This window comes from Sturnira hondurensis, unplaced genomic scaffold (genome assembly GCF_014824575.4).
Source record: "Sturnira hondurensis isolate 20B ecotype Veracruz unplaced genomic scaffold, ASM1482457v3 Scaffold0001872, whole genome shotgun sequence".
NCBI classification, from domain to species: domain Eukaryota; kingdom Metazoa; phylum Chordata; class Mammalia; order Chiroptera; family Phyllostomidae; genus Sturnira; species Sturnira hondurensis.
This window is the reverse complement of record NW_028074503.1, coordinates 248,711-274,745: the sequence shown is the minus strand read 5'-3', so window position 1 is coordinate 274,745 and position 26,035 is coordinate 248,711. Positions and strand designations below refer to the sequence as shown.

Here is a 26,035-nt window from a genome sequence, read left to right as displayed (position 1 = left end):
GACTTTCTCCCCTTTGGCTTTTAAGAAGGCATGTTCTGGAAATCTCCGGAGAATTTGACAGATGCTGCACAGTATAGTCTAGGGTATATACTTTTGGTACCCAAAATATTTCAGAGAACTCAGCCTTCAAAGAGCCATATTTGTAATATGGTAGAAGTCACCTAAACTTGCAGCAAAGGCTAGATCCTAGTTTTTGCTTCTTGAATGTCTGCTTGTCTTAAAACAACTGGCAAAAATCTCTTGACCGTGTGAGCCTGCAATTCAATGCTTGAATTAGAGAGAGATGCTTTTGCTCATGTGGTTTGAAAAGGCATCCTTTGCTGGTTGTTTTTAGAGTGTGTGAAGCACTAAATTCTGAAGGTCAAAGAGGTAAGTCATGACACATTATGGGTAAGCTCATGAGCTCCTTACTTCATAGTGAATTCAGAAGGGTGTGATGCAGACAGTGCAGTAAGTGATGGTCATGATGTTCTGAGGAAGAACATTTGGGTTTCCCTACAGGTGTAATCAGTATGAAGTGAGTCATTAGTCATCACATTTTCTGGAAGAGTCAGAAGAGGAGAATGTTTAGAGTGAAATTGAAAATAGTGCTGTAATTTACTTTTGTCAATCATGTGAGAGGATGATGTTTTTTACCAAGCTTGAAAAAATTTAGTATAACTTGATTCTTATGTTATGCACTAACTAGAAATTAATAGACAAAGAATATAAGACTTTCCCAATCCGATTTAGTATTATTTATACTATGAGTGCATATTCATACAGGATGTTCTTTCATATGGAGGTTGGGGAAGGGGTTGGTGGCTGTGCAGGCATTGGGGGAAAAAGTGAAGACATAGTGTAGAATGGGTAGCTAAGCCAGAAGGAAAGCAGTAGAACTCTCCTTACCCCAGGAAATGGATTCTTGTTTCTGCCAGGTGTTTGCTAATGTTGTGAAGCCATCTATCTGCAAGTTCAAACACCCAGTGAATATGTTAAACATATTCTTCTGTTTGAGTACAAAAATCCATGTTTTCAAGGGCTAAAGAGTTCTTTAAGTCAAATGTTGACTGAAAGGCTTGAAACCTCAAGACAGATGTGTCAGTGACCAGGAAAAAACAAAACCACACTAGTCTTTTAGCTAGCATTCACCATTTCAGACCAAATGTTATGTTTTCATATCTCCAGGACAAAAGGTGTAAAAAGGAGTTGATACATGAGGAGCTTGGAGCTCAGAATTCAGGTTCTTTATGATTTCCAACAAATACTTCCCAACAGCTTGTCTTGGGTAGGTCACCCCATAGCAGGAGACTGACGCTTTCCTTCAGGCCCCTCTGCCTTACAGAGGACATGAAACTTTCCAGTCTAAAGATTTTCGTGGTTTCACTAACTTTCTAACTGAACATGATTCCAGTTAAATGCCATTCTCTGCTTCCACAGCCTGGAAAGAAACTTTGCTCCCTGGGAATTCCACTTCCCTTGGGAACATTGGGGAAAGGGGTGGGGCTCTTGGATAGTTCCTTTGCGTTATCTGCAAATAAAAAGTTCTAACTCATCGGTGCCGCCTTCATCTTCTCCCTCCTTTCCCCACGTCATTTTCAATCACATATAGGAGATCTATTGAAGGTTTCTCTTTTGCTCTTAACCTCAGTCACTTTAGGAGGATGTAAAAATGCCTTTGGGAGAGAAGTCAGGTAAAAACAGGAAAAAACTGGCAGGCTGTAGCCCCTTCTCCTGCTCTTCCCAATTATCCTCTCACTCTCCCCTTCTCCCTTCTCCACCCACACAGGGCGACTTACTTGAGGTCCTCCGGTTCCCCAGCCCAGGCCCCATCCCTCACAGTAAACCAGGTTGGCGCCTGCGTTTGTAATGAACAAGTCATTATCTGGCGGCCCCAGACACCCTTTTCAGTGCTTCCGGCCTCTGCAGCCTGGTCTATTGTGCCCTCCTCCCCGTCCCTTCCCAAAGCTCTCAGATACCAAGGCCCCTGGTAAGCAGCGTGAACGTTAGATAGATTAAAAAGTTCCCTAGTTTAGAAGCATATTTTCACCTTGGCGGGGGAGGGGGGTCTCGACTTGGAGGTAGTTTTGGTCATTGAGACTTCGATTGCCCCGTATTTCCCTCCACTGAATAGAAAGCAAAGAGGGTCTGCTCTCCCCTGAGGATTTTGGTGAGGTAAGGTTGCAGCTCCAGACTTCCGCAGCTTCCACCCCTAGGCCGGTCCTCAGCTTCTAGTTCCTTCCCTCAGCCTTCCCTACTTCCCCCAGCTCAGGGGACCAGGGCCAGAATTTCCAGAATATGAAAGTTTCCTTGCCCACCGGCCCCAAACTCCCTTAATCATAAGCCATCAACGGCAGGAAACACCTGCAGCAGGATTCTGCCGGGTTGGAGTCCCCTAAGCAGCTGTGTGTCGGGGCTGGATGCGTCTTTAGATTGTGCTGAGAAGTGAGTGGGTCGGTCTCCAAAGCTAGATTTTCTGGAGTTCAGTGACCAAAAATCTCAAATTAGATTCTCTACTTAGTCTCTCACTTCCAGAAAGTGTTCAGTCCTCGAGGCCGGGAATTTTGGAGTGCGGGCGCTCTACGTTCCGCACCGAGTGTGCTTTTGCTGAGAAGAGGGGAAGTGGCACAGACTTCGTAAGCCAGAGGATCAGTTCATTCTCGAGGGCGTGTGGAGTCAAGCCGTTCCTTTTTCCCCACTAACTTAATGGTGTTTGTGGTTTCCCCCTTTTAATAGGCCGTGAAATCAACAAACTTCCCCACATGGTGGCTCCCTTTACTAAAGTTGAGTAGTGAATTTGTACACGAGTCTGGAAATTTTGAAGTATTTCCACAGATTGAACTCATTTCAGAATTCGCGGGGGAGTAAGGATTTTAATGGAGTTCATCTTTGATGTGAAGCAAGGCCGAAGGCAGAAAATCCAAAGTCAGTAATAGCTTTGGGTGCTTTAAAAAGTAAAGTAAAAAAATGATCTTGTCTGCTTGACTATTGGGGGATATTCACCTCAGGCTCTTTGTGTGTGAGCTTACTCTAGATGCAGAGCTGAACATGGAACACACACATGTAAACACTGCAACATAAATCAGTGAACACACGCAGTGGAGACAAAGAGATACATTACCGTGTAGGTGTGGTTGGAAGCATCACTGCAGGTAAGCAATCTGGGGTATCCCCAGGAATAAACTAAGAGGAAGCAGGCAGTGTCTGTCCAATAATGGCGAAGAACAAGCAAAGCTTTGTCTTTCTGGAGGAAAAATTAAATCTCAAATAAGAGAGCCAGAAAGGCATTGAAACAAGACGCATTATAATTTTGTCTTAGGAAAAGCATGCAGAACTGATACAGCTTATTTAAATGTTAGATCCAAATCATAGTAACAGGAAACACTCCCACTAAATTGCCATTTCCTCAAATTTTTAAGATTCAATGCTCACAGTAATGGTTATTGATGGTTCTACTTCCTTTTTGAAAAAAAAAATAGATCTGAGTTCTTTTACTGGAGCAGAAATTTACAAATCTTCTTAAGCTACCCAGGGACTTAAAAGCCTCTAGGGCCTCTCGGTGGATGTGGTCTTTCCTTATTGCTTTCCTCTTCCCACGTCATTTTCAGTTAAAAAATAATTTACAGTTCCCAGTAGAGGGATTCCTGTTAGAAACCCTCAGCAAGTGAATTTGTACTGGGAATCTTCATGCTTTACCAGTACGTAGGCATTTCTCTAAACAAACTTTAGTTGTAAATAAAGGGGAAAAACATTTCTCACTCTGAAATTCTTGAAAGTTGAATTTTTGTGGAAAGCACAATCTCACAGTTTCAATTCTTCAAATCAGTAAGAGCCACAGAAAGTGTGAAAGTGTCCAAATAGGTCATCTAGAGCTCCAAAAGCCAGGAGTAAGAGTAAGAGGAGACATAGACATAGAATCTAAACGGGTTGAACCATTCTGAGCTTTAAGGGCATTCATGGATATTGCAAGTGGGGAGCATAGCTGAATAGTGGGGTATTTGGGCAATGAGTTGCCACATTAATGGTACGACTGCCAAATCCTGAGATTTAGAGGCTGTGATGAAAAATTGAATCAGGGGCAATTTTCAATGTTCATAGCATCTGTGACCAGACAGGTTCAGCACTCAGAGCCACGCTCTGGTTGCAGCTTTAATCAATCTACTCACAGCCAGACTGTCAAGACAGCAGACTCATTAGCAATTTACTGAAAATCCTGCAAGACTTCCCTTTAAAAACAAAACGACTTCCACATAATTGTCTGTCTGAAAGAACATATGCAAGAAACTAGATATAAATTAAATTTATTAATAGGAGGGCTTGATGGTGCTTAATTCCAGAGACCAGAGCTCTGATTGCTAGGGCTTGATGAAAAGTAAATAGAAATAGCAGGAATGTCGTTAAAAAATGACTTTTACCATGCCCGAAATTCTATGAATTCTCTACCCGTCTTTGAGAAACGGGAAATATTGAAAACCATCAAAAATAATTGGACTTCTTAAAAATTGGATTGTATGAGTGAAAGGTGTTTATGAGAAGTGGATGACTCCGGATCTTATCGTCATCCAAGAGGCCAGCACAGAATAGTTAATATGTTCCTTGAGGGACTAGGATGCTGACGTCTTTTTCTGATACCCGATCATTGCGTGACTGAAAAAAAAAAAGGAAGTCATTTCACGAGCGCAACAGTGCAACAAAATATTCTGTACTTAAAGGCCATAGGCAGACAGATGTTGACAAAGAGGTCTCTTCTAAAACCATGTTCACATAGATTTCTGCCCACTGCATATATAAATAGGAGCAGAAGGCCGGTCACCTCTGTACCCACTGGCAGCAGCAGAAGAAGCCGCAGCTTCAGACGTAGCCAGAGGGACTTCAGAGCAGAGAAGGCGCTGCTGACTCGCGCGGCTGCCTGACCGGGCGGCTCCCTCAGACACCGCCGTCTTCACCTTGGCCCTCTTTCCTTCCTCTCCTTCTTCGACTTTCTTTTTTCTTTAATCACTTAACTTCTGTCACCTGGTGGACTTGGGCCACTTTGTCCTCCGCCCCCACTTTAGCTTGCCGCCTCCTCTTTCTTCCTTCTACATCTCTCTCCTCGCCCTCTTCTCTCAGTATCACGCTCCCTTCTAGTTCTGTGCGTCTGCAAACTTTTGGACGGAATACTGGCCTCAGCAAACAAGTCCTCCAGCTCCTCCTGCTGCTCCTGTTTGTTCCTGCGGCTTCTCCTTAGCCACGAACGCCAGACAGCGATTCCTTTTGGGTTGTGATTCCAGCGCAGAAACTTGGAGGAATCCTTTGATCACCGTCCTACTTGGCAGCAAACCCTCTGCTAGCGGCGGTAAGAGTTGAATGGTAAGGGGGTGGGGGAGTCTCACCAAACCAAACGGCTCACTTGACTGCTGACGGTACTAGTCAGCTTTCCTTCGCACCAGGTCTGGCGAATGGGAATATATATATATTCTAACTACATATAGCAGCAAGGAAGTGGCAGGGCGAGCTCGGGCCGCCACTAAGGGGTATTCAACACCGGGAGCCACCCACTCAGTCCCTCCCCTAGCTCCCGGAGTTCTTGGGGCTGGAAGGTGGAAGGCCAGGGAGATTCTGACTGCTGTGTGCCCTCTTTCCCGTTTTGCACAGAACGACCATGTGTAGCGGAGCAAGGCTGGCCCTGCTGGTCTACGGGATAATAATGCACAGCAGCGTGCACTGCTCACCTGACACCACTGGACTCCAGTTCCCTGGGACCAGGTAGGTGCTGGCTGTCCCGATGAATTGAGGCAAATTCTCTTTCCCCGACACCTCCTCATGGTCGTCCTGAGGTTCCTCCGTCCTGGCTATGACCATATACCCTCGGGCTCCAGAGCGCCTCCGCCACCAGCCTAGGTCGGGCGGCGGGTCCTTGGCCCCGGCTCAGCCCAAAGGCCGGGCAGACTCCACTTCGACTTGGTGCCCCTCCCCCAGCCCAAGGCAGCCAAAGGTCCCGGGTGGAACAGGCAATTCTTCAGGCTGGAGAAACCTATCCACCTCCAGCCCCGCCCGCGGGAGGAGGGCAGGGCATGGCCCAGAGCTTGACTTCTTTTTCCTGTTCTCAGCTGGAGTTCGGAGAATCTCGGCTCCGGGAGCCAGGTTGCAAGGTTGAGAGTGAAGCTCCCAGGGGCTTTGCTTTGTTGCAGCTTGTTCTGCACTGTTGTGGAAGGGTCTCCCTCACCTCAATTCAAATTCTTTTCCCTGGAAGAGCTTTCTCTCAAGTGACACGTTCTCCAACAGCATTTTGAGTCTCAGGCTGTCTTGGGGAGGAGGAGTGTTAGTTGGGTACGGTTGAGGAAAAGCGATTCGAGAGAAGGAAAAACAAGAATGAGTCTGCGAAGGAGGAGGAGAAAAACAGTGCAACGGATGCAAGGAAAGAGTGAAGAAAGGAAAGCAAGTAGGCAGGCAGGATCAGGGAAACCCTGACCGCCCCAGGGGGAGCAACCCAGGCCTTTTTCTTAATACTGATTTCTAATCAGTCGGGTTCCCTGCCTCAGCGCCTGAGTACTCCACGGGTCAGCCAGATACTGTGAGCTCGCTTTGCAGATGTGCTTCTGCACCTGGCGGTGCACCCAGCTCCCGGCAGCGAGGAGCGCAAGTTACGCCTGCAAAACTGCTTCTCCGAACCGTGTCCCAAAATGCGCCATAGGGGTCTCTGACCATTGCTTTGTCCCGACAGATAGGTTCTGGTTTCAGCATCAGGAAGCCAGCATCTGGGTACTGGGAGGGTGGAGATAGCAAGCAAGACCCGGGGGCTCTGGCTACCGGGTAAGGATAGAGTCGCGTTGCCTGGGAAAGGGTGGCGGGATGTGCTTGCCTTGCCCTTACCTCTACAGGCATGAAGAAAAGGCGAGCAGAGTAACGAATTGTGACTCTGATCCCTCCTAGAGAGCGTGACTTGCTTCTGCCGCTTTGCGAGTCTCTCCTGCGGCCCAAAGCAAGCGGTTTTTGTTTTAACTCTCCTCTCCCCGATCTGTATCTAGGCTAGAGGCGGTAGGCAAGGGCGACTGGGAGGCCACTGAGCTCCTGATGGCTCTCGGTCCCTGTTGACCATTTTTTGGATACCCAAATTTGAGATGGGGTCCCGTCGCACCGCCATAGCTAACAGATTATTGAGTACTATTTATTTAGTGTATTTAAAAGCCCCATTTCACCCCCAGCTATTTTCAAAGGCCCTTTCCCTAGGTGACAGCCAACGGAGGGCACGGATGCGCAACAAAATGAGCCACCGCCAAACTTACTAAGTTTAGAGGCATTTGTTATTATATGTGTTCCTGCCAGATCCTCTCTGGCCTGAAATAGAAGCTGGAGGTTCTCCGTGACCTACATCTGCGCAGGGAAGGGCTCCCCTGGGCTTAGAAGCTAGATGGGGGTGGTTGTCGGAGTTGCCAGCTGTACTCCCCATCCATCCACCCTTTCCCTTTCGCTCCTGGCTCCCCCTTTGGGCCTTCGAGTTGGCCAGAGCCTCCTCTGTCAGGGCCTTTCTCATCCCCGCCTGCTGCTGTTTGTAGGGCACCAGCACCGCAGCAGGGGCGGTCCTTTTCAGAGGCCAGGTGTCCCGGGCCAGCGGAGTCGCCTCGGTCTCCCAGTGCCCGTTGAGGCCGTGGCACTGCTGGACTACCCTTCACCCGCAAAAAGAGGTCTGGGAGAGCCGCCTCGCGGGTGGGAATTTCATTTGAATGGGGTTTCCTCCTTCTTACCCCATCCCCCCACCCCATCAGGGGAGAAGAGGCAGTTCTCCGAGGGAGAACTTTGGGAGGAAGGCAAATCAGAATGAGCCCATTTTTTTGGGGGGGGGGAGGACATCGCAGAGCCAAGGAGGCACTTGTGCTGACCACTGCTTTTGCCCCTGGATACCCCAGCAGGTCGGAGAAGGATGCGTATGACGAAGCCTACGACGAGGATGGAAACCAGCTGCAGAACTTCTATGACTTGGAGCCGCCGGGCATAGAGAACCCAGCCTCTGCGCTCCGGGAAGCTGAAGTGCTCAACCACCCCGGCGAAATGAGGTACTAACTGCGCCTCCGGACTGAGGGTGGGAGGGGCAGTGTTTTGGTCCACCCCGTAAGTTCTTTTTCATAAAAGCCTTCAAGGCTCTCTTCTTCCGGGTTCCCACACCAGCAACAGCGGACCAGTCTGTGTGAACAGGAGGGTTGCCTGATGACCCAAAGGTCTGTGCTTAAGGGAGGGCAGTGAATGTGCGCCCTGCCTGGGGGCAGCCCAGACTCCACACCTACCGTTCCTGGCAGTCACTCACAGGGACATCCCCTGAGTTATTCGGGAGTTCTAGGCCTCTGGGAGTATCCTGCCAGCCTCCCAGAGCGCCAAGGTAGGGGCGGGTGGGGGGCTTGTGCAGCGGGGGACCTGGGTAGCCACTAGGGGACAGAGGCAGTGATCTTGGGCGTGCACTTTGCCTCCCTGTTAGAGATGTCGCTCACGTGATCCTTAACAAGGCCTACCGCAAAGTGTTGGACCAGCTGTCCCGCAAGAAATTACTGCAGAAGCTTGTGGCCAAGGGCATGGGGTAAGAGTTTGCGAAAGAGTTAACTTTAACGGGCGCGTGATGGCGCGCGTGCGCCGGGGCGGGCCACTGTTGCGAGAGCGCGGGGTGGGTGGTGCGGTCCTACGTTCTGCGTGCACGTGGAGCCAACCAAGGGTGAGTCTGCACCCCAGGGTCTGCAGCGTGTGTGGGGCGAGTCCCGGGCCACACGCGAAGATACCGAGGTGGCTCTTGAAATTTGGCGAGAGAGCTCAGATTCGGGAGAAATAAGGACAGGGCAGGAAAACCGGGTAGTTTGATCTGTTTTCGATGTAAAAAAAAGAAAATAAGAAAATAAAAAGACACCAGGTAGCCCCGCAGTCATTCAAAACCTTCAAGCTTTGCGGGATGAGTTGCTGTAATTTTCTCTAAGCTTGACTTAAAATTTGTTTTCTTTTACTATAAATTGAACTTGAAACCAACAAACCCTCAAATTTGGACATTTAAGAAAACAGTTTTTGCTCGTGCCAGACATACCCAGAGCAAAGGGCTGGTGTGTAGCATCTCTCAGCAGACGGCAGCATTTTAATAAAGCCCATGGGAAAACAGATTACATTTTTTGTAATGAATAATTCATGTGTTGAAAGATATTGCCTACAGTCTGTCGACTTGTATTATTATCACGTTCTTCAACTTCGCATGCGAAAGGAGAGTGCTTGTGTCTGACTAGGTAGGAATGCGGGATCCGTGTAAACTCCACGGCAGCAGCTGACGTGGCATTTAGGGGTTTTTCGTTATTTTCTCTTTGGACAATTTAGTGCAAACGGCCGGCCGGGATGATCGTATCTCATGAACAGAAGTTAGGCTTCAATTATGGGCATTTTGCTAGGACCTCATATTGCGCCCCTCCCGTAAGGATTGGTGCCAGGAAATCCTCTGTGGGCAGGGAGGAATCAAGGTTTCCATCTCAGGTCTCCCTGAGGCTCTTGCTGGCAGGGAAGGCGATGCGAGGGCAGTGAGAGCCCTTGCCTTTCTGCAGGCTCCTGCGTCGGGTGGGGGCCGCCTGCTCCCCGCAGCTATTGAACCTGTGTCTCCCGCCCTGCCACCCTCTTCCCGACCCCTGTCCTTGCAGTGGGATTCGAAGCGGAGACACCAAGGACGACTCAGATCCTCTCTCCAAGCGCCACTCGGACGGAATCTTCACGGACAGCTACAGCCGCTACCGGAAACAAATGGCTGTCAAGAAGTACTTGGCCGCGGTCCTAGGGAAAAGGTATAAACAAAGGGTTAAAAACAAAGGACGCCGAATAGCATATTTGTAGCGATGAGTTACCAGCTACCCTGTGGTGTATACAACCCTGACACAATGAAAAGTCATTTTTCCCAACAAACTGAACATTCACCGCTCATGTGTTCTATCAAAACATGTATTTATTTATGAAGTGAAGCCATTAAATGAATATTTTGATAATAATATTGTTTTTCTTTTTACAAAGCACTAGAGAATGCACAGATATACTTTGTGGACCAATTATTGATATATATTATAAATATATATATTTAAGAATATATATACGTATAATAGAGAGCAGTTCATACAAAGTGTGCACAAGGATTGAAAATTTACCTGAGCTGTTTATGTATTTATATAAAATAGATAGAAAAATAGACAATCATTGTTTTGAATATTACTCCTATTTTTGTAAACTGGAATTAAAAGGATAGTATTTTTATCCATGACAGGCCTAAAGATATTAATACTGACCATTTGCTACTGTACATAAACAATATGCCCTGCTCCAGGGAGATTTTGAGGTAATGATTTGGAAGAATTGCTACAGGACATTCTTTTCACAGTGAGTTTCTGGGGCAGGCTGCTTCAATCCCACCCCAACTCAACTAGGCACTGTCCCCCTCGCTGGGTGACAATTCCAATACTTCTGCTTTCTTTGATTCTACTTTTATATGTATTTGTCTCTTTTCAGACTCTCAGCCCAGAAGGAAATTCTCCCGATAAAACAACAGCTCTATCTAAATTGTACTTCTCCCCAGAGTTCATACCATTCCCTGGGGCAAGAGTTGGGAGATTGTACAGAGAAGGGAGGCTTGGGTAGGAAGCTCCCTTTTCTGTACTTCCAGGAAACCCAATAACCCTGAGGTTAGGACAAGTGGAACAAAGTGAAAGAAATGCAGGTGTACTGGAAGAGGCAGAGTATAATGCAGCAGCAGGAGGGCCCTGGAGAGGGACTGTTGCGGGGCAGCCCCAGCCCTGGGATGCTGGGGTTGAGCTGAGTCCCCACTGTAGGTCTCCAGCCTGGTAGACTGGGTGCTGGGTGTTGGAAATGGATACAAAGTACAATGTGTTTTTCTCCAGTGCTGTCCACGCTTCTCATCTTGTGAAATGGCCAGGACCCTCCCCTCTGAACCCTGCTCTGTAGGAGCCACCCTTTTCTTTTGTGGTTTTTCTGAAGATTCCTCCTTCCTACCCTCTTGCCCTGTTTAAGTTGGTTTACCAGTTTCCATTCACTTCTCTTAAACTTGTGAATATGTCTTACTTTTTGTTGTTTGATGCAAGCACTTATTGTAAAGTTTAGGAAACCTTATGTAGTTATCACTAAGTAATCATGCACTAAATATGAATCTTTTGTTTCTTGTTTATTGAGTTTGTAGGTAAAATGTATTTTTCTACATTATGGCTTATTGCTTAGTAAAATTTATTTCATAAAACCAACCTTTGTCATATCAGAATGTGTAGTGTTCACATGTTGCTCAGTTTTACTGACTGATAAATCATTTAAACCTCATCTTATATATGAGTACTATCTTATATTTGTGGTCAAGTGTAAGGTAAGCGAGCTCCAGCAGACTCTGGGAACTTCCCTTTGTACCCCTTCTTGGCTACAGCATGTTTGTCTGTTTCCTGTCAATTTCTTGAACATATTGAGTAATCTCTACCAATAAAAGAACCGGCACCCAACAACAAGATCAAGCAACAACACGCAAACCAGCCAAACTCCCAAATTTCAGACACAAATTCTTTTGGGAAAAAAAAAAAAGAAGAACGAGAAAAAATTAAACATTAGCTTGCAAAGTTTAAAGGACCTTTCCTTTTTCTTTATGGATTTTATCAGTATGAAGTCATAAATCAAAGAAAACGGAATTGGATTTGCATTCCCAGGCGGGATGGATGCTGCCAGGAGATCACATTGCAAACAGTGAAAGCACAGAGGCATTCGATCTATGCCTGAGTCCTGTGTACGGGATCAATCTTTCTTTAATTCTGCAGTCTCCTCAGGCAATGTGACACGGGGACACAGTTTGCAGCTGTAGTGCCTTTCTTCGCCTTTTAAATCGCCACGAATCACAGATGGCTATTTAGTGGCCCTACAATGCTGCAACACATCGGCTTGCATTTTAGTCTTAATTATTTGTTTCTTGGATATTGGGCAGAGTTTTCTGTATTTGTGTCAGCTGTTAGTGGTGAAATAGGGCTCTAGTTAACCTTTTGTTTATGAAGTCTAATTTAGTGTTTTCGTGGCTAGTTGCAAGCATTCACAGTGATCATCCAGTTTAATCTTTTGTATACTTTTTAGAAATGCCAAGAGCCTTACTAACCTGGAGCAGATTTATGATATATAGTGATAATTTAGGTAGATGTTAGTCTTGAAGCTCTTATTTTGTGTGCAAATGATTATAAACAACATCTTAACCAAGTATTATTACACACATGATATCTATAACTAGGACTTTGATAACTGTTATATAAAGTGTGTAAAATTTGTATGAATAAATTTTTGTAAACAATGCAACTTCGTCTAATGTTTGGAGAAAAAAGAGATCAGGAAATAACTACTTTAAATCTCTTAAAGTATTATATTTGCTTTACCAACCATAAGGATTTTCATGTCTGGAATATATATATATTTAAGCTTCCATGTATTTCCATAAATGTACTTTAATATCTGCTTGATGGGTTATTTGATTCAACTAAAAAGATAAAGCAGCTACTCAGAGATGATGCCTGAGAAGATACTAAGCTTATGAATGGGCATGAATGTTGGGACATTTATAGGATGCACAATTTAGGTGAATTTCTGTCCCCTAGTGTTTATATACATTGTTCAGTACTTTAAAAAGTTACTATCCAGTGGTGTAAGAGAGTACCTGGGTATTAGTTACATTTCTAAAAGACCAATCTAACATTGTTTTTCTGTTAGTTACTCTTCAGACTAAATTGGACTCAATAAAATCTTGTATAAAATAATTTAAATAATCAGTTTTGGAGGTTTAAAATATGTTTAGAGACCTACAGACAACTATTTCTGTTTAAAATGCTTTGAGTAGGGAAAAAGGAAAAAGAACATGAGTAAACAAAGAGTTAGTAAAATACATTTAAATGAAAATATGCTTTGAAGCCTAGGACAAAATGTGAGAAGTCATTTGTGAATTTATTTATTTATTTATTATTTTCCCACATTTTAAAATTGTTGATCAAGTACAATTATCTCCATTTCCCCTCTCACCCCCCACCCCAGCCACCCCCACTTCCCACCCTTGATCCTACCCCACTTTGGTTTTGTCCATGTGTCTTTTACAGATGTTCCTGAACCGCCCCCTGCCTTTACCCTCATTATGCCCTCCCACCACCCCTCTGGTTACTGTCAGTTTATTCTTAATTTCAGTGTGTCTAGTTATATTTGGTTTGGTTATTTGTTTTGTTGATTAGGTTCCATTTACAGGTGAGATTATAGGGTTTGATTTCCAAAATATATAAAGAACTCACACGGCTCCACTCCAGGAAAAATTGTTTTATTTATATTAACAAACTTTAAAGCAAAGCCTTCATATGAAATCTTTATAATTTTCTCAGTGTTATTTATTTTTGAAGTCTTTGATGATTTCTGTATTAAAAATTTTTTGTATTGAAAGTCATTTATAATAAGACATGTATCATTTAATTTAAATGGTCAGATTTTCATCTTAAAATCAAAGCAGTCAATTAATAAATTAATAAATATGTCCCAATAGTATTAAAGGACCAGTGAAGATCAAAAGGTCAGCAGGATTCAAAAACTGTCTTTAGAACTTAGCTCAGTATTTAAGGCCCAGAATCGTATGGGGAGGAGCTTCTGATCTAGAGATCCCATTTGTAGAAAATTTAGAAAATGGATACAGTGCAATCCATGTTTACATTGTTTTTTTATGAGATAAGGAGTTTTTCTTCCCTTTAATTCCCCCTCCCAAGAATACATACAGTATGGAGCAAAAGTAGGTTTACAGTTGTTCATATGGAAAATAATAAAATAATTATTAAGTAATAATACAAAATAAATTGTTTTTGTATACTCACAACTGTAAACCTACTTTTTCCCACTTCTGCATGTAGTGTGCTAGTGTGGCTAAATGGAAAAAAACAAGAAAGATAGTTTTTTTTTTGGTTGGGGCTAATGACTTGTTCAGAAAGCAGAGATAAATCCCAGGCTTGGCTGACTTCAAGTCAAGTTCATGTCTGCAGCAACTGATTGTTCATTTATCTGGGATAACTAAAATGCTATTTTTTCCTTGGAAGGTTTGATATGTTTAGGTATCCAAGAGGTTATAATATATGCCTTAAGGCTGTAAGGGCTGGGAATACATTGATCGATATGACACAATTTACTGGACACCTAAAATGGGTGAGGAATGCTGGTTGAGAGAAGTTAACTAACACCTGGGAGTTGAAGTAATACTTTTCCAAAGAATATTTTTCTGCAGCAGAATCACCTGGAGGGCTTGTTAATAATGAAGATTTTAGGGCTCTAAAAGAACCAGTAGATCTTCATTTTAAATACAAACCCTAGATTAACAGGTAATGAAATCTGAGACACATAGATTTAGAATTTGGGGATCTATGTAGGCACAGAGGTATGCTGGCATGGGGTGTTTTTTTCCCGTATTAAATAAGCAACAGGTCATACTACCTATAAACTAATAAATACACCAATGAGCCATGTTTTTCTGTAATGGATATTAGTTTTTTTGAAAGTTGCAATATTTCCTTTAGGTCACTAAGGCCATAGTTAGCACTATTTTACTTATATGTTCTGGTTGGAAATGTCAAAGAAGCTTCTGGAATGAGAGTGATCCTATAAGTAGCATCTACAAAATTCAATCACATGACTGAGAGACTACAGAAATAATAGAGAAAAATTGTGCAGCTAGCTGGCAGTAATTCTGCAGAACCAGAAGTCAACTTCCAATTGCATTACATTCAAATTTGGCTTGAGAGTATCCCCCCAACTGTTAACAAGATGATTTTACTTGGCGCCCAACTGTGACCTCAAACTCAGACCTGCTCACACCATTACAAGATTGAGAACCAAGATCAAGTTTGAGTTCTTCTCATTTATTGTCACCTTTTTTTGAAGAAGGGAAATGCTCATTGCTCTTGCTGCTGCTCATGGCCTCACAACTGGCTTCTGATGTTGGTTTGTAACTGGTCAGTCTGCCCTGGGTTATTCTCCCTTCAACCAGGCTGTTTTAGGTCCTGCTTATCATATCTCTCTCATCAGATATTTCAGGGGAACTTCCACTGTTACAGGCTTCAAAGTTCTCCATACTCTGGCCCCACTGTGTAGCCCGTCTTACCTTCTACTGTTCCCCAACATGGATCCCACTTTTTCAGAAGGTGAGGTTCTTTATTAGTCTTTGTAGCTCAAAGGCTTCTTTTCATCTTTAGTCTGTCAACAATTTCTGCGTGCCCAGAGTGTCCTTTCTCTACCTACCTAAACGTTCTTTTGGTCCAGCTCAAGTCCTCCTTTTCCAGGGACCCTCCTCAGCCTTCCAGAGTGACCAGATCTTCATTCCCCACCGCCATCCTCACACTCTTTTCCTGTGACCCTTTCCTGTAGCATTACTTGTGATCTTTAGTTCCATGGTGCTCTGTCCTTTTCCTTAACTATTTTGAAAGTGCATGGCTCATCTTCCTGGCTAGATGATTTCATGAAAGGCATAGATGATACATTGCACTTTAATGCCCAACACACTTCTAAGAACGTTTTGAGTGATTGAAATAACCAGAGGACCTGCAGAATTCACTATGACATTTCCCCCTTATTCTAATAGGACAGCTACAAAGCATACACAGGAAGTGAAATTAACATATTAATTAGATGTTCATCATGAATCAAACTAGCTCTCCCTCCAAGAAAAGCTACATAGAAAAAAGAATACCAAATCACTTAGGTGGGTTTCTATCATAAGAGAAAATGAACTTTAAATTCACATATAGGCAAAATGCTGCAATAGATTCAAGCCACTTGGCCTTTATTTTTTTATTCTGGTAAAGAAAGATTATATTTTCAAATTAAAGAGAATTAGCCCTGGCTGGTGTAGTTCAGTGGATTGAGTGTGGACCTGTGAACCAGAGGATCGTGGTTCGATTCCCAGTCAGGGCACATGCCTGGGTTGCAGGCCAGTTCCCAGCAGGGAACCCACAAGAGGCAAACATACACTGATATTTCTGTCCTTCTCTCCTTCCCTTCCCCTCTAAAAATAGATAAATAAAAATCTTTAAAAAAATAAAGAGAATTCATCTTATGCCTCAAGACAGTAATACCTTTTCTAGAATAAAGGAAAAGGTTTTTTTTTGAGATGCAGGCTGGGAATGAACTGCTCTCAGAGTGATAATTTGCAGAGCAGTTATCTATCTGCAGCTGCCAAAGAAACTTCTCGCATTAACAGAAATGTAATTTGAAACATGAGTTCATAGACAAGAAAAAGGACATAATGAATAATGATTTTAAGAACAGTGGAACATTATATATAGGGGATGTCATCCAGTCTATTTTCTTTTTAGCTATATCTTTGATATATATTAAAGAATCCTAATTCATGGAGGAATATTATCTATGACCCTAAAAGAAAATAGACAGTATGATGTGTATCTGTGTACATTTCTCCTTCTCTTATGAACTATCCCAATTTTTGCTCTCTAGACTGCATGTCCCTCATGTAGGACATGGCTTTTATGAGACACTAACTCAATTACTAACTATAACTAATCAGGATAATTGTACTCCCTAACCACAGTTCAGGACTTGTTGTGTGGTCCTTTAGGATAGAAGGATTAGAGAAGATTTTTTTTCTGGAAACTTCTGGAAAATAAGTTTTTCTTTCCTTCTGAATGTTTAATGCAGCATACCACATAAGAAGCCAGCCTTGCAGTGGAACTGATAACGTAAGAGACAGACAGGATGCCCAGGTAGAAATGTGTCTTTGACGACATCACTGAGCCCTTGAATAAAACCAGCCCTGAAGCCTGAAGTACAGCTGAACTTCCCTGTTAAATAAGCCAACACATCCCCTTCATTGCTTAAGCCAATTTTTGTGTTTGTTGTTTGTAATATCAGTCAGGATATTGAAATCTTGAAACCTTCTATTACTTGAAACCGTGTTTCAAGTAATAGAAAACCAAACTCAAACTGGTCTAGTATCTTTTCTTAAGAATACAGAAGAGAGTGTTAACACTGGTTTGCAGAGATTCCAAGGAACAGGAAGTGTTAAAATTTCCATCGCCCCAGTCAGTGTTCCAAAGACTTCATATCCTTTACTAAAATTTTACTTAATGTTTTAATATTTAAATATTATAAAAATTTTTAAGTGAACCCTAGAAACTGTGTTTACTATATAAGAAATATCCTTTGAGAAAACTTGACTGTCTTTGCAATCAACTATACTACTTTGAACTACTTTGGCTTAAAACTGCTCTGCTCTAATTTTAAAAAATATTTTTGCTATTTTCTACACTGAAGAAACTTTTAATAAAACTTAATAAAGAGCCACTCTGGAAGACAGTTTAGTTATTTCTTGTGAAAGTAAACATACTCTTACCACAAAATCAAGCAATCAGGCTCTTTGGAATTTATCCAAAGGAGTTGAAAACTTATGTTCACACAAATCCTGCATGCCGAAGTTTTACTCATAATTTGCAAAACTTGGGAGCAACCAAGATATCCTTCAGTACACAAATGGGTAAACTGTGATACATCCATACAATGAAATATTATGCAGCATTAAAAAGAAATGAGCTATCAGACTGTGAAAAGCCATAGAGGACACTTAAATGCATATTACTAAGTGAAAGGAGCCAATGCATAAAAACTATATATATGGTATGATACCAGTTATATGACATTTTGGACAAGAAAAACTGTGGAGACAGTAAAAGGATCAGTTGTGGGGGCAACTTTGCCCACAAGTCCCCCCATTTGCCACAAATGAAAATAATACTACCAAGACATGATCTGCTTGGGGAGGAGAGGTGGTCAATCTCTCACAGGAGAAGGACCAAGAACCTCTTCTTCAAGGGCTTTTATAGGTTGTAATATACAGGAATACTGGTAAAACTCATCAATCAATGTCAGGCAGCAAGGATCAAACAATAGGTAACATTTCAAAGAAATCTGAGGGCTTAATCTGAGTCAGTGTCTGTCAGGTAAGGGGGTTGCAGAAACTTTTGGAGACATACTCATTTCCTGCTGGGACCCTTTTCATATGAATGAAAGTACTCTTAGCAAAGCAGGCTTCACAGGATTTTACAAACTCTTTCTTATGCCTGATCACCCTGGAACCTGCTCTAGCTGGCAAAGGGCTGTGCCACTTTCCCTGTCATAGGTTTTTAGGCTTAAGTGGATTAGAGCCAGGAAGCGCTTCTCCCAGAGATATGGGGACTTGGGCTATGTCACATAGCCAGGGGGCAAGGGCCCATTGTTCCCTTTTTGTTGTAGCCCCCCGAGTCCTTCCATGATGGCCTCCCCGAAGGGTTGTACCTGTCATTGACTAACTGACCAAGCATTGGGGGCAGGAGATGGATGAAGCAGAAGCAGTGCTGCTGCCAGAGATAAACTTTGTCTTCTTAGTGGCTCACAGTCAGAAGGTAGCTCACTTAGCGTTATCCATGGGGGCAGTTACAACTCCAGAAACCAGGCAGAGCGGTTCCCAGCAATCAGTGGTTGTCAGTGGTGGGGAGGGAAAAAGGGATAGTTAAATAGGCAGAATGAGCCCTGGCTGGTGTAGCTCAGTGGATTGAGCGCGGGCCTGCGAACCAGATGATCGCAGTTCGATTCCCAGTTAGGGCACATGCTTGGGTTGCAGGCCAGTTTCCGGCAGGGGCCAGTTCCCTGCAGGGGATGCACCAGAAGCAACCATACATTGATGTTTCCTTCCTCTCTCCTTCTCTTCCCCTCTAAAGATAAATAAATAAAATATTTAAAAAAATAGGCAGAATGGAGGGTATTTTTAGGGCAATGAAAATACTCTGTATATCATAATAATGGATATATTATTACACTTTTGTCCAAACCTATGTATAGATGACTCTTGACTAACACAGGTCTGAACTGTGTATGTGCTTTTTTTTTCAATAAATACAGTTGGCAATTTGTATAGATGGGAATTACATTTACAGAGTCAACTAACCTCTTATCAAAAATAGTATTTTTGCATTCCTGACCACAATTTCACAACCACAAATTGCCGACTGAGGAATGAAAGTACTGTTTTTGATTTGTGATTGGTTGAATCTGTGAATGTGAAGGGCTGACTATAGAGTCAAAAGTTATATGGGACTTTTGTCTATATAGTGTTGATACCATCAATAATCTGACAACTGCATTTTCAAGTGCCAATTTGTACAACACAAAGAGTGAACCCTAAGGTTAATTATTCTGATAAGTGATGTTGATAATGAGGGAGGCTATGCATTGAAGATGGTAGGAGATTATGGAAAATCTCTGTACCTTCCTCTAAATTGTGTTATAAACCTAAAACTGTTAAAAAAAATCTTTAAAAAGCCCTGGCTGGTGTAGCTCAGCGGACTGAGCGTGGGCCTGCAAACCAGACGATCATGGTTTGATTCCCAGTCAGGGCACATGCCTGGGTTGCAGGCCAGTTCCCAGCAGGGGACACACAAGAGGCAACCATACATTGATATTTCTCTCCCTCTGTCCTTCCCTTCCCCTCTAGATTTAAATAAATAAACTTAAAAATATTTAAAAAAATCTTTAAAAAGACAAAACTCAATGGAGACTTATGCAGTCTTCTGATGCTCTATCCTCAATTTTCCCAGGCTACCCACCTTTACTATTTCTCTGGGTCATTTCAATGGTGCTCCCTAGGTCCCTGAATAGTTTCAGTTCATGACTGTTTTTGCCACATTTACCTTAACACTTCTTAAACTTGAATAAAACCAACCATATGTTTTTTCCTGGTTGCTGAGAACCATTGGAGAAATCTTGGATTTGTTTTGATCCAGTTCTAGTATAAATTTGTGATTACTTATGTCCATTGGTTTATAATGCATTAACTTCTAATAATGCACTTCTAATTAGTTTTTTTTCCATTTCCTAAACTTGTTCCCTTCACTCTTCAAGATCTTCAGCCCACCTGGCCTTTTTACTTCATCATTGAATTGGCTTTCCATTTTCTGAAGCAAAACAAAACAAAACAAAACAAAGCAAAACAACAAAAAACCAAAAATGAAAACAAACAAAAAAACCAGAATAAAACTTTCTCAGTTTCTTTTCTTCTACCTTTATATGTTTTTTCCCCACTTCAAATTTTTATAAATTTCTTGCTATCTGTATTTTCTCTAAAACTTTATTGAAATTTCTCCATATCCAACTGTTTCATGTTTTCCAAAACCAGTATCTTTAAGGCTCCATCCTATGGTATCTCTTTAAGGCATCTCCCTCATTCCTAAAAATTTATTTAATTTGATTCTAGGGACTCAACTCTGCTTTTTGAGTTCCTAGGGACTCAACTCTGTTTTTCTTTTTTCCCCATATTTGTCTGCTTTTTCCCCAATCTTTTACATTGCCCCATTTTCCTTTACAATGTGAGTGGCCTCAAGGTCTGTCCTGCTTTTCTCCTAAGGCTATACTTTTATCTTGGATGATTATATCTATGAAGGTCTGTCTGATGGCTCTTAATCTACAGTCCTTGTGACAGAGTTCAAGTGTCCAACTGATGTATTTATTTGGATGTCCAAGACTCTTGAGCACCTAGGCTTAATATGTTCCCAAGTGAAATAATTATTTACATTTATTCCTTCTCTCTGTTTTTGGCATCGCTATCCACCATGCCACCCAATCTAAATACTTTACAGTAGTCTTCCTTTCTTTTTGTTTATTATTTAATTGGTTACTAAGTCTTAAGGTTTTTTCAATAGTATTTTCTGCAGAACTCTACATTTATGAAATCTTGTGATGTTTTCACAAAAGCTTCCTAACACTTCAGCTCTAGCCATTCCCTCCTACTCATTGTCCTCTGCCTCCAGAATAATTTATCTAAAGTAACACTCTGGTCATGTTATCTTCCTGTGGTGGCTTGGAAAATTTTTATGATTTCCTGTAGCCCTTTGGATGGAGTCTCAAGTCTTTAGCATGGCTTTACTAATTTTTCTTCAAGCTACCTTTCTCTCTTCATTTATCACCTTCTGTTTTTTGACTCCCTTTTTCTAGAATGCTCTTCTAGCCTTTTAAAAATTGCCACTCATCTTTTAAGAAAGAATCAGCTTTTTTCTTTCTTTTCCTGATGCATTTCTTCACACTACTAGTGTAGTACTTAGTTGCATATATGTTTTTGCTAATAGATTGAGAACCTAAGGGCCACAATTATTCAGCTTCCAATCCTTAGGGCTTGTAGTTTCTAGTGTATATTGGGCACTCACTCACTATTTGTTGAATTGAAATTGATTCCATACAAGTTGGTGAACAGTCATTCGCCACATATATATTAGAAAAAGTAATTTAAGGTACTACATGAAGGATTTTGTTTAGCTAGTAGGCAGGATCTGGGCAGCAAAAAGCATCTTTTGAATGACCGAATCAAACGTACTGTTTTGGATACCTGAAGTGTTTGTGTGCTGAGGTTGTGTGAGTGCTGCTGGATTATTTGCCTCTTGGTTTTCATATTCTCTTCTGACCTAAGCAGGTGATAAATCTTATGCAGGTGACAGATGGGAACAGTAACATAGAACTTGTGTATAGTGGGTGTTCACTAAAACTTGTAGATTGACTAAATGAATATGTTTTCTAAGAAAACATAGCCCACCAATTTAGAGCCCAGATTCCTTGGAGTTGCTGAAATATATTTCACCTTGTACATTGACTTGTGTTTTTTTTGTCTTAGACATTGAAACTTGTCAATTGTTTATTTCTGAAATTCTCCATTAATATTTGTGGAGTACAGTTGACTACAGTTAAATAAACCATGGAAAGCAAAACTGCAGTTAAGAGAGGACTACTGTGCATACACACATTCACCAAGTAATAACTTTTTATCAATAGGAAAAAGAGCATTCCATTATCCATTACAGGTTCCAGAGGTCTGGCTTGGCTGACATAATTCAAAGAACAAAGAGTGTAATAAAAAATGATATCCTATCTCCATTCTTCACAAGTGTCTACTTTCCAAATCCTACAGTCTTCAGTGATTTGAAGAGCTGCAGCTTAACAATCTAATTTCTCAAAAGCCTATGATACAACTGCTGAAAGTGTTGTCAAGCATTCCCTTCCTGAAATTAATACTCCCTGGGAAGATATGGCTCTCAGCTGAAATGGAATGCTTTTTACTTTTTTTTGGTTTACTGTGTTTTTTTCCCTTTACCAGTTATCCCCCTTACATCTCCCTTATATCCCCCACCCCCCGTAATTACCACGCTGTTGTCCATGTTCATGAGTCCTTTTTCCTTTTGCTTCATCCCTCTACCCTCTAACTGTGCCCACCCAACCCTGCATAGTTATCAACCTGCTCTATATCGATGAGTCTGTCTTCATTTTGCTTGTTAGTTCGGCTTGTTTATTAGATTCCACATATGAATGAAATCATATGGTATTTGGCTTTCTCTGACTGGTTTATTTCACTTAGCATAATGTTTTCCAGGTCCAACCATGCTGTCACAGAGGGTAAAAGTTTCTTCTTTTTTATGGCTGAGTGGTATTCCATTGTGTAAATGTCCCACAGTTATCCACCCATCTACTGATGGATACTTGGGCTTCTTCCATGTATTGGTGATTGTAAATAACACTGCAATAAACATAGGGATGCTTGTGTTCTTTTAAATTAGTGTTTTGGGTTCCTTTGGATATATTCCCAGAAGTGGGAATGCTGGGTCAAAAGGCAGTTCCATTCTTAATTTTTTGAGGATTCTCCATACATTCTCCATAAATTTTAATTTTTTGAGGATTTTCCACAGTGGCTGCACCAATCTGCATTCCTACCAACAGTGCAAAAGGGTTCCACTTTCTCCGCATCCTTGCCAGCACTTGTTTGTTGATTTATTGATGATGCCATTCTGACCAGTGAAGTGATATCTCATGGTGATTTTAATTTGCATTTCTCTGATAATTAGTGATGTTGAGTATGTTTTCATATGTCTATTGGCCATCTGTATGTCCTCTTTGGAGAAGTGTCTATTCAGGTCCTTTGTCCATTTTTAAATTGAATTGATTGTTTTTTGGTGTTGAGTCTTATAAGTTCTTTATAATTTTAGGTATTAACCTTTTATCACATGTATTGACAAATACGTTCTCCCATTCTGTGGGTTGTCTTTTTATTTTGTGGATGGTTTTCTTTGCTATGCAAACACTTTTTAGTTTGTGGTAGTTCCATTTGTTTATTTCTTCTTTTGTTTTCCTTTCTGGAGGAGATATATCAGATAAAATATTGCTACAAGCAATGTCTGAGATTTTGCTGCCTATGTTTTCTTCTAAAATTTTTTATGGTTTTGGTCTATCATTTAAGTCTTTAATCCATTTTGAATTTATTCTTGTGTGTGGCTTAAGAAGGTGGTCTAGTTTCATTTTTCTGCACATATCAGTCCAATTTTCTCAATACCATTTATTGAATAAAGTGTTTTTATCCCATTGTATGTGCTTGCTTCCTCTATCAAATATTAATTGACTATAAAGGGGTGGGTTTATTTCTAGATTTTCTATTCAGTTCCATTGATTTATGTCTGTTTTTATGTCAGTACCATACTGTTTTGATCACTGTGGCCTAATAGTATAGTTTAATATTACATAGTAGGATTCCTCTAACTTTGTTCTTTCTCAGGATTGCTGTTGGTATGTAGGGCCTTTTGTGGTTCCATATAAATTTTGGACATATTTCTTCTAGTTCTGTGAAATGTGACAGTGGAATTTTGATAAGAATTGCATTGAATTTATAGATTGCTTTGGGTAGCATGGAAATTTTAATGATGTTCATTCTTCCTATTCATGAACATGGTATGTACTTTCACTTTTTTGTCTCTTCTTCAATTTCTTTCTTTAGTGTTTTATAATATTCCAAGTACAAGTCTTTTACATCCATGGTTAGAGTGATTACTAGGTATTTTATGCCCTTTGAAGCAATTGTGAATGGGATTTAAAAAAAATTTCCCTTTCTCATAGTTCATTATTGGTATGTGAAAATACAACTGATTTCTGGATATTAATTTTGTATCCTGCTACTTTTGAATTCATTGATTAGTTCTAGTAGTTTCTTGATAAAATCTTTACATTTAAAAAAAATTTATTTGTTTATTTTTAGACATATGGGAAGGGAGGGAGAAAAAGAGGGAAAGAAACATCAATATGTTTCACCCCCTACTGGGAACATCAATGTGTCTCACATATTCCCTACTGGGAACCTGTCCTGCAACACAAACATGTGTCCTGGCTAGGAATTGAACTAGCAACCCGTTGGTTTGCAGGCTGGCACTCAATCCATTGAGCAGCCAGGATGGAATCTTTAGGATTTCTACGTACAGTATCATGTCATCTGCAAATAAAGACAGTTTTACTTCTTCCTTTTAAATTTGGATGCCTTTTATTTCTTCTTGTCTGATTGCTGTGACCTGGGCTTCCAGTACTATGTTGAATAAGAGAGGTGAAAGAGGACATTGTATTTGTCCCCGACTTTAAGGGGAACACTTGTTGCCTGTTTACTATGATGCTGGCAGTGGGATTGTCATATATGGCCTTTATATGTTTAGTTATGTTCTTTCTATTCTCACTTTGCTGAAAGTTTTTATCATAAATAAATATTGGATTTTATGAAATACTTTTCTGTATTTGTTAATATGATTATGTGATTTTCATCCTTCCTTTTGTTTATGTGGTGTATCATGTTTATTGATTTGTGAACATTGTACCAATGTTGTATTTCTGGAATAAACCTCACTTGGCCATGGTGTATGATCTTTTTTATGTTTTGCAGTATTGGTTTGCTAATATTTTATTGAGGATTTTAGCATCTATGTTTGCCAGGGATATTGGCCTATAATTTTATTTCTTTGTAGTATCTTTTTCTGGTTTTAGAATTAAGATAATGCTCACCTTTTAAAATGAGCTTTGGTATCTTCCTGCTTCTAAGATGTTAGAAACTTTTTGGTGATAACATTTTTAAAATTGTTGTTCAAGTACAATTGTCTCCATTTTAGCCCCCCCCCAATCCCTGCTTCCCACCCTTGAACCCACCCTCTCTGGCTTTGTCCATATATTCTTCATACATGTTCCTTGATGGGATTTTTGAAAAACTTAGAAGAAGACATGTTAGTTCTCAGAATTTTTGTATAATTTATGTGTGAAACCATTCAGTTCTGGGCTTCTGTTTGTTGAGAGTTTTATTTTTTAAATCAGTTTTGGAAAGATTTTTCTTTTTCTTTTTTATTATTATATTCTATTGATTATGCTATTACCGTTGTCCAATTATTCTCCCTTGGCTTCCCTCCACTCAGCAACCCCACTCCCTCATGCCATTGTTCATATCTTTGGGCCATGTGTAGGATTTTTGGCTACCAAAAAACCCTACTCCATTCCTATACAGTACTTTATATTCACACAGCTATTCTGTAACTACCTATTTGTACTTCTTTCCCTCACCTCTTCACCCATTTCCCCACACCCTCTTCCATCAGGCAACCATCAAAATGCTCTTTGTATCCTTGTTTCTGTCTCTGTTCTTATTGTTTGCTTAGTTTCTTTTTTTAGATTCAATTGTTGAGAGATATGTATTTATTGCCATTTTATTGTTCATGGTTTTGATCTTCTTTTTCTTAAATAAGTCCCTTTAACATTTCATATGATAATGGTTTGGTGATGATGAACTTCTTTAGGTTTTTTTTTTACTGCTTTTTAAAACAGATTTTATTCATTTATTTATCTTTAGAGGGGAAGGAGAGAGGGAGAGAAACATCAATGTATGGTTGCCTTTTGTGCGTCCCCTGCTGGGAGTTGGCCTGCAGGGAACTGGACTACAACCCAGGCATGTGCCCTGACTGGGAATCGAACCATGATCCTCTGGTTCGCAGGCCCACGCTCAATCTTTAGTTTTTTCTTGTCTGAGAACCTCTTTATCTGTCCTTTGATTCTAAATAACAGCTTTGCAGGGTAGAGCGATCTTGGCTGTAGGTGCCTGCTCTTCATGACTGAATACTTTTTTTGCCAATCCCTTCTAGCCTGCAAAGTTCCTTTTGAAAAATCAGCTGGAAGTCTTATGGGAATGCCCCTGTAGGTAACTAACTTCTTT

General features: G+C 41.3%; 1 protein-coding gene across 2 annotated transcripts; it reads left to right on the top strand.

Moving 5' to 3' along the window:
• Positions 1–4,795: 4,795 nt before the first annotated feature.
• On the top strand, positions 4,796–12,321 carry ADCYAP1 (adenylate cyclase activating polypeptide 1). 2 transcript variants are annotated; one of them, XM_037031463.1, is made up of 5 exons: positions 4,796–5,314; positions 5,614–5,724; positions 7,869–8,012; positions 8,429–8,527; positions 9,615–12,321. In XM_037031463.1, exons 2-5 carry the CDS (start codon positions 5,621–5,623, stop codon positions 9,802–9,804), a joined length of 537 nt encoding a protein of 178 aa, XP_036887358.1. In that variant the 5' UTR covers positions 4,796–5,314; positions 5,614–5,620; the 3' UTR covers positions 9,805–12,321. The 2 variants fall into 2 exon arrangements, with proteins under 2 accessions (XP_036887358.1, XP_036887349.1); XM_037031454.1 differs by having other exon boundaries at positions 7,866–8,012.
• The last annotated feature ends 13,714 nt before the right edge of the window (positions 12,322–26,035 follow it).